The sequence below is a fragment of the Dipodomys ordii genome, unplaced genomic scaffold (assembly GCF_000151885.1).
Source record: "Dipodomys ordii isolate 6190 unplaced genomic scaffold, Dord_2.0 Scaffold25, whole genome shotgun sequence".
NCBI classification, from domain to species: Eukaryota; Metazoa; Chordata; class Mammalia; order Rodentia; family Heteromyidae; genus Dipodomys; species Dipodomys ordii.
This window is the reverse complement of record NW_012267241.1, coordinates 19,077,677-19,090,917: the sequence shown is the minus strand read 5'-3', so window position 1 is coordinate 19,090,917 and position 13,241 is coordinate 19,077,677. Positions and strand designations below refer to the sequence as shown.

Here is a 13,241-nt window from a genome sequence, read left to right as displayed (position 1 = left end):
GTGGCCAGGTACTGACTAGTTGTCCAGCTGCGCCGCGTTAAATATCTGCTGCACCAGGGAGTCGTTGTCGCAGCCCATGCCTCCGCACACCATGTTCTGCCCCTCCTGGGAAGTGTAATCATGACCCTCTTCTAAGACAAAGTACACAGGTGGACCCGAGTGCAGGTACTGCTTGAGGGATCTGAAATAATCTGTGACGTAGGAGTCCTGAAAGACCAATAAGGAGAGAAACAAGTATGAATGTTCTAATGGTACTAAGCAAGGTGGTGATTGCTAAGAATAAAGAGGGCACCAGGAAGCCAAGATGTGTGAATGTTTTTCCCTCAGTCCCAAGATGCTTCTCCCGCTATCCCGATCAGAGCAGCACCATTGTAAGGTAGCCTCGGAACCCAGACAAACACAGTCTATAGCTATGCTCCGAAGGGCAGTTGAGAGTTCATAAGGCCAGAGCGACCCACACCGCATAGCTTTGTGGTTGCTGCCATTTCCTTGAACCTGTTTGTGTTTAGAAATGGGCATTAGCACCCACACACATGCTACACAGAGTAAAAAAGAACGCCTCTTACATTTGGCATTGAAAGAGACTGATCCAATCCAATTTCGACCTTATTCAGGACCGCAATACTGAATGACAGAATACCCACAAATACAGCTATCTGGAAGGGAGGGGGGGGGAAGAAAGACAGTGATTGCTTAGAATAATAATGAGTTTAAAAACAGTTTAAAACAAGGTATCGCTCAAGTGGTAGTCAAACTCCAGTACCACCCAAACCAACCAGAAATATAATCTTACATACACACATAAAACAGGACTCCCACCATGCTCCTTTGCTGGCGATTGAACCTAGGGCCTTGAAAATACTAGGCAAATACTCTACCACTGAGTTATACCTCTCGTCCTCACATCAGATTTTTCCAAAATGAAAAAGCAAGTTTAAATGACATGCTATACCAACAGGAAGTTTAGGGTAGTGGTATTAAATGAGTCACTTACTCTCTCTCAGCTTAGAAACGATATTCTTTTAGCAGAGAAATGAGAAATGCTCTCTGTTGGCCACATGTATATAAACTATGAAATGCTCCTGTGTGGTGCTGGGGACTAGGTGTGCAGATGCTACAGGAGACCTGGGTGGTCATGGGACAGGTGTGCATCTTGCATGCAGTGAAAGTGAAGGAACCCAGACAGGTGATAAAAAAAAAAAATCAGGGGCTGGGAAGGTGGCTCAGTGGTAGAGCGCTTGCCTTGCATGCCTGAGGCCCTGGGTTCGATTCCCCAGCACCACATAAGCAAAAAGAAAAAAGCCGGAAGTGGTGCTGTGGCTCAAGTGGGAGGGACAGCGCCCAGACCTAGAATTCAGGCCCACGACCAGATCAAAAACAAAAAAAAAAAATTCAAAGAACCACACAGGTACATTGTGCCAATGTCAAATTCCTGGTTTGAGGTTAAGCTTAGTGCTAAACACATTCTTAGCATGTGAAAGGCCCTGGGTTCAATCCCAAGCAATTCTCCCCCATCTCCCCCTGAATATGGTCTGATACTATAGTACTGAATATGTAAGATGGACCATTTCAGAGAACCAGGTGAAGGACAGCTGGGAGCCATCTGTTCTATCTTTGCAACAGTCAGTGAATTTATAATTGTTTCAAAATAAGGTTTTGGCACTGGTCAAATAAAAACTCAAAAGCTGGGTCTGGGAAGGTGGCTCAGTGGTAGAGTGCTTGCCTTGCATGCATGAGGCCCTGGGTTCGATTCCTCAGCACCACATAAACAGAAAAAGCCAGAAGTGGCGCTATGGCGCAACGGGCTCAAGGGGTAGAGTCCTCGCCTTGAGCTGAAGAGCTGAGGGACAGCGCCCAGGCCCAGAGTTTAGGCCCCATGACTGGCAAAAAAAAACAAAAAACAAAAAAAAACCACCTCAAAAGCTATTGCTTATAATGACATAAAATCTTGCTTGGGAAAGGCTTTGTGCAGACTTGCTTTTGCATTTGTGCATACATACTAGCGCGGTCAGACGCTTCCATCCCAGCTATGTGGTTTCACCAAAGACATGTGACACGTTTTGGGGAGAAGAGAGAGAAACCACAGGAAAGCTCATACCACAATGGGACGCATCCAGTCCTTCAGCAGAAACGGAGAATAGGAGTTTTTGAAGAAACGAAACAGGAAGCTGTCAGAGGCCTGGACGCTTCTTCCGTCTGCAGCGCCTCTGACACAGCAGAGGATGTCCAGCTGGTTTTTCTGAGGGGACGAAGAGGAAAATAGGTCACAGAATAATCCTCCGGGTTTCTTAATCTAGACTGTATGCTCAAAGTAAGTAGCTTAGGATCCTGATAATAACTCACCTCTTGCCGCTTAATGTCTAACCCCAAGAGGCTCACAAAACAGGTTATCTGAAGAAGGAAGTCAATTAAGATTGCCATTCCCGCAAACAGAGAGAAAGTATGAACAGCTGGCATTGTTGACAGTGCGCCTACAGGGAGAGAAAGCTGTGTTATGCCACCTGCAGAGTTGAGGACTCTGGAGTCACGTGAGTCCTATCTTCAAGTGAACACATAGATTCAAGGAGGCTCCAGCCAGCACAGGCTCAAGGCAGGAGGAGTGCCACATCAGCATGACTGTCACTTCAGAATAGGGAGAAGAGACGATCCTATGAGCTAAGCCTTTTTTTGAAAATAAATTCAGAACTAGAGTACGTGGGTAGTAGCTTTCTAGGCCCTAGCCCATCCTACTTAACCAAGACAGGGGAATTCAACTCTCATTCTACTGAATTTAACAAGGTCTCTGGTAAATTTGTATGGATTTAAGATTTGATCATCACAGCTGGGTGCTGGTGGCTCACGCCTATAATCCTACCTACTCAGAAGGCTGAGACCTGAGGACTGTGATCTAAAATCAGGGAAGTCAGTTGAGGCTGTCTTCAGTGAACTACCAAAAAGCTGAAAGTAGAGCTATGGCTTGAGTGGTAAAGCGCTAGCCTTGAACAAAGCAACTCTGGGACAGTGTTCAGGCCCTGAGTTCAAGCCCCAAGACCAGTGTCAATGCCCGCGCCAGCACACCCCTCCTACCCCCAAGGACTTGATCATAAATATAGGCCTTTTTGATTTTTTGCCAGTCCTGTGGCTTGAACTCAGGGCCTGGGTTCTGTCCCTGAGTCTCTCTGTGTTCAAGGCTAGCACTCTACCACTTGAACCACAGTGCCACTTCCGGCTTTTTCTGTTTATGTAATACTGAGGAACGGAACTCAGGGCTTCATACATGTTAGGCTATCACTCTACCACTAAGCTACATTCCCAGCCCTAGGCCATTTTTTATAGTACCTAGTATGCTCCACTTTTAGAGGGACCGTGTTTTCCATCTGCTGATTTATTAGTAATATACATCTCTCAATTTAGTTATTGTTAGAGGTAATGTACAATCAAAGCAGGGTGTTCCAAATCAAATGTGCAGGACTGCACTCAGAAACTGCAAACTAGCAGATCACATGCATCCTGCCTGTCCCACACCATACTGATCCGTTTTTAGACGAAAAGTATTTTCTAATAGGTTGCTGGTACTTATCAGTGAAATAGCATTTCCAAAAGATACCTAAATTCACAGCTTTGGGAAGAAGAATCAAGACTCTGCAACCCTGGGCTGGTCATTCGTCACTGCCAGGCACCCTGTCCCAGTTGGTTTGCCAAGGGCACACCAACCTTGAGGCACAGTCCCGGCTATTACTGCTGCTCTTGCACTGATTTTCTCATAAGACAACATAAAGAATGTTTGTTTCACTGCCCGTGTCTATCAAAAGGAACAATAAGGCCCAGCTTTTGCAAGCACACTGCTTTGTGGAATTGAAGGGCCACACGGTGCTGGTGCATGTGTGTTGAAAGACCACCACCTGTGTTGAAAGACCAGCACCTGAACAATCCTCCAGTGGCTGGCATAAGGTGATGTGGTAGCCTGCAGGCTCTGCAGCTGTGGCATGTGCCTTCTCTGGCTGGTGGGATTCTAATTCAGTCTCCTTTGCAGAGGTGCCAAGTGCCTCTAAGAGATGTGGCAAGCCGGCCCCCCAACTTGTGACCTTGGTGATGTCTTCTTGAAATTTTGTTCCCATTCATTCTGACTCCTTGTATTGAGGTAAGGTGCAAGAATATCAGCTCACTAATGAGGCTATTCCAAGACTGTGCAAGGCAGAGGAAGCCTGTGTGAAAACAAAGGCACCAGCTTCTGCCTGCTACTTTGTGTCATGTTGAAGACAATCTGGTCATGCTCTGAGCTGTAACCTCAGCACTGTCCTAAACTAATACTGACAAAGGAGACACTTGTAAAATCACACTCATACCTCTGCCACCAATTTTTCTTGTGGTCCACTCAGTGACATTTTTTCAAAGGAATAGTTTCCAAAAGGAAGCAACACAGAGGAGTATATTCAGAAGCCCAATCAGTGCCTTTTCCTCAGGCTCAGCAAACCACAGGACTGGTGCAGTTTAAAGCCTAATTACCAAGGAAGAATGCTGATGTCTCGCAAAAGGAAGACAGGAACATAGTAGGAGCCACTTCTCCCAGGACCCTGCCCAGCTGCTGATCCAAGGTTTCCCCTTGAAGACGTTCATCTCTCTTAAAGAAAAAAAAAATCAAATATACAACATTAGAACTGCTCAGTCAGCAATGATGTCACCTCTTTGCTACCTTGTACTAACTAAAAATGATTTGTAGATAATTAGCACTATCCCAAACCATATAAACTTTTATGGATGAGTCTAAAGTTCTTAGGTTAATTGATTCAGAGTACTTTTTCTTTATTGTGAAAAAACTGTACAGAGGGGTTACAATTACATGGGCAAGATAATGAGTACATTTCTTATCAAGCATTGTAGCCTCCTCCTTTGTTTGATTCAGAGTACTTTTGAACTAACGGCTCAGCCACCAGATGGGAAAAGTGAGAAAGACTGAATCATGTCATTAGACAATATGGTGCACAGATTGCCAGCAGCTGGACCACTAGATCACTCTTGTCTTAGCAACATTGAGACACTTCTCAGTGGTGTGAGCACTGGGGCTTGAATTTGGCCTTGTGCTTGGATTTTTCACTTATAGTTACATGCTACCACTAGAGTCAAACTTCCAGTTCCAAGATCAAGACACTTTCTACCTCAGCCACATCACATCTACATGTGTTGATCTTATGCCTTTTTCTCATAGATATTCCTGCCTGGGCTCGCTTCACGCCATAATCCTCAGATCTCAACTTCCTGAGTGCTAGGATTACAGGAGTGAGCCACTCCTACATAATATGCTGAGAGTCATTTAAATAACATTTCATCCAAATATGTTGACCTCTTATTGCACGCATGTGAGAAGATACTACTTAAAACCAAATTCTCACTTTCTATATATTCCATCACCAAAATGTGCAGAAGAAAACAGACTCCAGTGCTGGGAAAGGACAGAAAGGATCTACACTGCCCTCACAGAGGCAGAAACGAACAGCCAGTGATAGAGCCCAGTTTCCGGACAAAGCTGAGTTCCAGCAGGTGACACGTACCTGGTAAGTCTGCACAAGAATGAAGATGTTGTCCACTCCCACTGCTAACACCAGAAACGGGATGACTTCAATTACAATGAGGGTCAGCGGGGTCCCAATGTAGCTGAAGATGCCCAATGAGCAGGCCACTGAGCTCAGCACAATCAGGATCCCTGCGATGCCTAGGGAGATCTTAGAGTCCACCTGACAGACAAGGACAGGAGCCATCAGAGGACTTTTGGCTGCATTTGTTATTAATAGGCCCTCATGGTTACTTTGCACCTATAGCAACCAACCTGGAGTTTAAAGTATTATGCTCAGTTTGAGTTTTTTTTTTTTTTTTGCTGGTCCTGGAGCTTGAACTCAGGGCCTGGGCACTGTCCCTGAGCTTCCCTGTGCTCAAGGTTAGTGCTCTACCACTTGAGCCACAGCACCACTTCTGGCTTTTTCTGCTTATGTGATACTGAGGAATCGAACCCAAGGTTTCATGTATGTTAGGCAAGCGCTTTACCACTAAGCCACATTCCCAGCCAAGAAAAAAAGTTTTGAAGTCTAGGTCTTCCTTAAGAAAATATTTCATGAGCTCACATTCTTAAGTGATAGACAACTTACCAGAAAAAAAACAAAAACCCTACATTAAGTGAAACATAGGTATAAGATGAACCAAAACAAGGGATGTGAAGGATAAACCAAAGGAGGAGGCTTCAATGCTTGGTAAGAAATGTACGCATTATCCTGCCCATGTAATTGTAACCCCTCTGTACAGTATGTTCACAAATAAAAAATAAATAAATAAATAAAATTAAAAAAAAAAGATGAACCAAAACATTGGAACTGAAGAACACGATTTAGAAAACAGAAATGTTTCATACAATTAACAGTTTGCAACAAAAGGAACAATAATTCTAAGACAGTTTTGACATAAGGAATTAATAAGTAGAGGCAAAAGATGATGTCACACTCACTGTTCATTGCCATCCTTCTTTTTTTCTTTGTTGGTCATGGGGCTTGAACTTGGGGCCTGGGTGCTATCCATGAGCTGTTTTTGCTCAAGGAAAGTGCTCTACCACTTTGAGCCACAGCACCACTTCCAGTTTTCTGATGGTTAACAGGAGATAAATCTAATAGACTTTCCTGCCCAGAATGGTTTTGAACCATGGTTCTCAGATCTCAGCCTCCTGAGTAGCTAGGATTACAGGCGTGAGCCCCCAGTGCTCGGCTCTTTATTTTTTGACAGTACTAGACTTGAGCCATACCCTTCTTGCTTTTTTCTTTGCTTTGTTTTAATTGTCGGTCATGGGGCTTGAACTCTGGGCCTGGGTGCTGTCCTTGAGTTCTTCAGCTCTAGGCAGTTGCTCTACCACTTGAGCCACAGTGCCACTTCTGGTTTTCTGGTGGCTAACTGGAGATAAGAATTTCATGGACTATCCTGCCCAGGCTGGCTCTGAAGCATAGTCCTCAGATCTCAGCCTCCTGAGTAGCTAGGATTACAGGCATGAGCCAGTAGTGCCTGGCTATTTATTTTTGCTTTATTTATTTTTCAGGTAGGGTTTCATACTTTTTGCCTACTCTGGCCTTGGACTAGGATCCTCCTACTTATACCTCCCATGTAGGTGGGATTATAGTTGGGTACTACTACTCCCAGCTTGTTTGTTAAGATAGGGTCTGGCTGTTTTGAACTGGCTTCAAACCATAATCTTGATTTTTTTGTCTTCTAAATAGTTGGGATTGCACACTCCTTTCATCATCAATTACCCCTACAAACACACACACACACACACACACTTACCAGGAGCCTGCTACAGCTTTTGATGTGCCCCAGGGCAAGAGAGATGTACAGAAACATGATAGCATAGCTAATTGCAATAGTGAAGACATCACTGTTACTTTCACGATTCAGTTCATCTTCAATACTTCGTTCAGTAGTAAAAGAAATGGTGAGATTTGGATTCGAGTAGTTTTTCACAAAGTTAATAAGTCTAAAGAGCAAGCAAAAATGTATATTTTTAGTTAAAACTACATGGCGGATAAGTACAGACTTCTTCCCACCTTTATGACATGGAGGTTCACCTTTGTCCTGTATGAGGGCTTTCTACACTGGAGCGCAAAAGAAACTCTCACACTGTTATAGTCAGGCTGACTGTCTGCATTATATTATTATTATTTATTGGTAGTGCTAGGGATCAAAGCCAGGGCCTTACCCAAGCAAGGTTAAGTGCCCTATGCCTGAGCTAAATGCCCAGTGCTCAAGTCTCTATCTTTGAAGGTATCTTTAGATGTTACAGTAGACTCACCTCTCTTATACAAGTGTATGCTAAGAAATCATCAAAAAGGAAAATATTTTAAAATTACTTCATACCTTTTAAAAAAACATATCTAAAGTATACACACACTTTTTTCAAAGACAGGATTTTGCTATGTTGTTTAGCCTGGTCTTGAACTCTTGAGTTCAAGTGATCTTCCTGCTTCCGTTTCCCAAGTGTTGTGATTACAGTTACATACTGTTATGCTGGGCTTATGTGAAGTGTATTTTAAAGAACATGTATACTCATGAAATAAAATTGTAAATGTGCATCTCTCTCCTGCTCAGTCTGCCTTTCTCCCTCTCTCCCTATCCCTCCTCCCAACAGCACTAGGGTTTGAACTCAGGGGCTTGTGCTCAGTAGGCAGGAGCTCTACTGCTTGAGCCATTTAGTTATTTTTCCAATAGTGTCTCACACCAGACCAGCCTGAACCACAGTCATTCTATTTAGGTTTTTCTAGGATGACAGGCATATACTGCAATGCCCAGGTTTTGTAAGCTTTTCTGCACAAGCTTTCCATGACAACAATCCTACTGATCACAGCCTCTCTAGTAGGTAGGATCATAGGTGTGAGTCACTGCACCCAGCCTGGTTAACTTCTGATATTGATGCAAAGACTATTCACTCAATGGGAAAATATTTCCAAAATACTTTAGAAAACTAAAACTAAACCCTTATAAATCACCCAGAATCAACTCCAAATGGATCAAAGAGCTCGAAGTAAAAGCAGACACCCTGAAAATATTACAGGAAGGAATAGTAGAAACTCTAGGGCTCCTTAGTACAGGCTGAAATTTTCTTAATAGAAACCCAGAAACTCAACAAATCAAAGAAAGGTTTGACAAATGGGATTGCATGAAACTCCAGAGCTTCTGCATGGCAAAGGACATAGCTAGCAAGATCAACAGAAAGCCCACAGACTGGGAGAAGATCTTCATTTGCTATACAACAGACAAGGACTTTGTATCTAAAATATACTTAGAACTCAAAAAATTGTCACCCAAAAGTAAATTCTCAAAGAAACAACCACCCCATTAATAAGTGGGCTAAAGATTTAAAGAGTTCTCTGAAAAGGAAATAAGAATGGCCAATAGACACATGAAGAAATGCTCAACTTCTCTGGCAAATCAAACAACATTGAGATTCCACCTCACCCCAATTAGAATGGCTATAATCAAGAAATCTAATCACAACAGATGCTGGAGGGAATGTGGCCAAAAGGAAACCCTACTGCATTGTTGGTGGGAGTGTAAACCTGTTCAGCCACTCTGAAAAGCAGTATGGAGGTTCCTCAAAAGACACCACATAGGAACTGGAAAGGTGGCTCAGTGGTAGAGCGCTTGCCTTATATGCATGAGGCCCTGGGTTTGATTCTTCAGCACCACATAAGCAGAAAAAAAACCAGAAGTGGCACTGTGGCTCAAGTGGTAGAGCGTTAGCCTTGAGCTGAAGAGCTGAGGGACAGCGCACAGGCCCAGAGTTTAGGCCCCGCGACCAACAAAAAACAAAACCAACAAAAAACTACACATAGAGCTCCCTTATGACCCAGCAATCCCACTTTTGGGCATTTACTCAAATGCTTACAAACAAGACCACACTAAAGCTACCAGCACAACTATGTTTATCGCAGCATTATTTACCATAGCTAAGATATGGAACCAACCCAGATGTCCCTCAGTAGGTAAGTGGATCAAGAAAATGTGGTACATATATACGATGGAATTCTATGCTTCCATCAGAAAGAACACCACCATCCAGTTTGTTAGGAAATGGAAAGACTTGGAAAAAAATCATATTAAGTGAAGTTACCCAGTCCCAAAGAAATTTAGGTGCCATGGTTTCCCTTATTTGCAATAATTAGTATCCATATAGGACAATTATCAGATGAATTAAAAGGCTCAAAAACCATGTACAAATGACTATATAAATTGATGCTAAGTGAAATGAACCCCAAGATATGGACACAAGAGGTCTGTCTTTATTGTTACTGTTTTAAATGAACCATGTGATTTTATTTGTTGTTGTTTCCTTTGTATGTTCTTTCCTCTACGGCATATCCCCTGTTGTCACTGTACTTAATTTTGATACCCTGCATCTTGTAGATACATATGTCTAATCTGGAGAGAGGTAGGGGAATAACAAAACGCTGAAACAAGGACACAAGATGACCCACTGCAATGAAGATACCTGCTGGACAGTATATTGGAAACAAACTGTGTAACTTCAGGCAGTGAGCAGGGGGAGGGGGATAGGAGTGTGGAAGCTGGGGAGGGAAGTGATAATGGAAAAACAACAAGGAAGGGAAGGGGTAACAATGATCAACAAGTAATGTACTCACTGCCTTACTCATGTAACTAACTCCTCCGTACAACATCTTAACAATAAAAATGAAAAAAATAACAGTAATAAGATAATGCTAAAAAAAAAATTCTGTGTTTCAGAGGTCATCAAGAATACCACAAAAAGCCAGGGCACTGGTGCTCATGTGTGTAATTCTAACTACTAAGGAGGCTGAGATCCAGAGGACTGCAGTTCAAAGCCAGTTTAGGCAGAAAAGTCCAAACTCCATCTCCAAAATAATCAGCAAAAAGACAGGTTAGGGGTATGGTTGAAGTGGCAGTGCTGCAGTTGAGCAAGCAAACTGAGCCAACAACCCGAGTAAGCTCAAAGCTCTAAGTTCAAACCCCAGTACTAGCAAAAAATGCAAATAAATAGAATGCCACAAAAAAAAAAATCAAGCAAACAAACCAAAGCCACACAGAATGGGAGAAAACGGAAATCATTTACCTGATAAGACTTCTATCTAGAATATATAAATAATTTTATGGCTCAATTAAAAAATAAAAATAACCCTCAAAATGAGCAAAGGATATGAACAGACATTTCTTGAAGGAAGACGAAAATAAGCACACAAAAATGTGCTTAAAATCTTTAATCATCAGGGAAATGAAAATTAAAAAAACACAATGAAATACCACTTTGTACTCAGGAGGATGGCTAGAACTGAAAAATACAATAAAAAGTTATGTCAGATGTGGAGTCCAGCAATCCTTCCAAATTAAAGGTAGAGTTACCAGATGACCTAGCAACTAATTGTACTCTTAGGTATATAAAGAAATAAAACCTTGCATCCATAGAAAAGACTGATGACAAACATGTATAGCAGCACTATGTATAACTGCAAAAAACCAGAAGCAAAGCAAATGTATATCCACTGATAAGTAGACAATGGGATGTGCTATAGTCATATGATACGGTCATAAAAAGGCAAAAAGTACTGACACATTGTCACAGCATGGGTGAACATTGAAACATTATGCTAAGCAGAAGAAGCCAGAAATAAAAGTTCACAAATATGATTCTATTCACATAGAAGTTCTGAAGACAGGAAGTAAACTAGTGATTGGCAAAGGCTGTGTGTAAAAGGGAGGCAGGTAAGAGCTAAAGAGAACAGTCATTCATTCTAAGATAATCAAAATATTCTACAACTGACTGTGGTGGTGGCTGAGCATGAATGTGACCCAAGAAGCTTGTACACTCATCAGGTATAGCTTTTTTCTATGTGTGTGCTGGGAATGGGAATCCAGGGACTCATGCATGCCAAACAAATTCTCCACGATTGAAACTTCAGCTCCAACCTGAGTTGTAGAACTTCAGTGAGTGTATTGCATGGTTTATGAGCTATTATCTCAATGGAACTTTTTAAAAAATAATAAGGGGTAGCTGGGTGCTGGTGGCTCACACCTGTAATCCTAGCTATTCAGGAGGGCTAAGATCTGAGGATCAGTTTGAAGTCAACCTGGAAAAATTATGAACGTTTTAAAAAAGTTTGGTCATGAAGCTTGAACTCAGAGCCTGGGCACTGTCCCTGTGTGCTTTTGCTCAAGGTTAGTGTTCTACTATTTTGAGCCACCCACTTCTGATTTCTGAGTGGTTAATTGGAGATAAGAGTTTCATGGGCACTTTTCTGCCTGGGCTGTCTTTGAAACAATATGCTTAGATCTCAGCCTTTTATTAATTCTTTTTTTTTATTGTGAAAATACCATACAGAGGGGTTACAATACATGGGCAAGATAGTGAGTATATTTCTTATCAAGCATTGTTGCCTCTTCCTTTGTTTCCCCTTCCCATCCCTTCCCCTCTCCACCCCCCACTCCTCCCACACCACCACCACCACCACCACCCCCTTTTATGAACTCTTATTTCCTCCAATTAACCACCAAAAAGAGAGAAGTGGAGCTGTGGCTCCAGTAGTAGAGCGCTAGCCTTGAGCAAAAAAGCTCAGGACAGTGCCCAGGCCCTGAATTCAAAGCCCCAATACTATCAAACACACAAAATAGTGAAGGGTAAATAGAAAAAAAATTCTCATTCACCTAAGTTTCTCATTCTCCAGAGGTTAGAAATACAGAACATAGTTAGGTAAATATGCTGATTTTGCCTCTTAGTAGGCTTTGAACTATTTATTCACCTTTCTCTAATGACCACACACTATTATACTTATCTTTTACTACTGTATATTCAGGGTGTGCCAAATTTTGCTGTCTCGATACAAAGCAAGGGTTATTTTGCATAGTTATACATTCTTGTGAAAAAAATGTATGTTTAAACTTTGTATTGTTAAAAAGAAGACTTCTTAGAACCACTATACCAAGTGAAAAAAATTACGTAACTTAGGTCTGACACTGGTTTATTTAGAAGATAAAGTTCAAATGCTCACAGCAATATGTCCATTTTCCCAAACACTAGGACAGTTTGTTTACCTCCATGTGATACTCACTCTTTTTCCCAGGCCTGGGCCTTCTGGAGCTTCTCTGTGTCATTGTAGTAATTGTTGACAGGGAAGGTAATCACAAGTGCAGTGGCATTGTTGTAGTTTTGATCTAGAACAGAAAAATGTGATGTCAGAAAGCAAAGTACAGGCATGCAGAAAATTAGATATGGAGGGAAAAATGTGGATTTTTTGTTGTTGGTATTTTTTTTCTTTTGGGGGGGTAAAGGTGGAAAGGTAGGAAGGGTGAATAAAAAAAAACAGTCATGCTATTAAGTCTACACTATGTGGAAAATGGACTATATAGCTTGTGGGCAGGGATGGGAGGGGAAAACTGAGGGAAAGTGAAGGAAGGGATGATAAAATTTCAATATGTCCAAAACAGAAATGTACTCATTATCTGGCTTATGAAATGGTAACCTCTAACCTCCCCTGAATATTTTGTTATCTTAGAGATTATTCCATTTTAGTAGATAAGACTTTTTGATTAGTTTTCTTCAGTATAATATTTTCTAGTATAGTTTAACCAAGTCCCAATCAAACATTTTTTTTGGTATTTTTTTTCATAGCATTTTTTTAATTGTGAAAATACTGTACAGAGGGGTTACAATTACATGGGCAAGATAATGAGTACATTTCTTATCAAGCATTGTAGCCTCCTCC

The 13,241-nt window shown here is 41.8% G+C and overlaps 1 protein-coding gene across 1 annotated transcript in view; it reads right to left on the bottom strand.

Moving 5' to 3' along the window:
- Window positions 1–13,241, bottom strand: part of Npc1 (Niemann-Pick disease, type C1) — a 55,956-nt gene that overhangs the window by 6,915 nt on the left and 35,800 nt on the right. The window contains exons 11-18 of the mRNA XM_013014889.1: window positions 12,588–12,690; window positions 7,297–7,486; window positions 5,529–5,711; window positions 4,486–4,600; window positions 2,344–2,471; window positions 2,099–2,239; window positions 567–656; window positions 17–207 (exon numbers count right to left, since the gene is read on the bottom strand). Of these exons, the coding sequence (XP_012870343.1) occupies window positions 17–207; window positions 567–656; window positions 2,099–2,239; window positions 2,344–2,471; window positions 4,486–4,600; window positions 5,529–5,711; window positions 7,297–7,486; window positions 12,588–12,690 (1,141 nt within the window). The remainder of the gene's footprint in view (window positions 1–16; window positions 208–566; window positions 657–2,098; window positions 2,240–2,343; window positions 2,472–4,485; window positions 4,601–5,528; window positions 5,712–7,296; window positions 7,487–12,587; window positions 12,691–13,241) is intronic.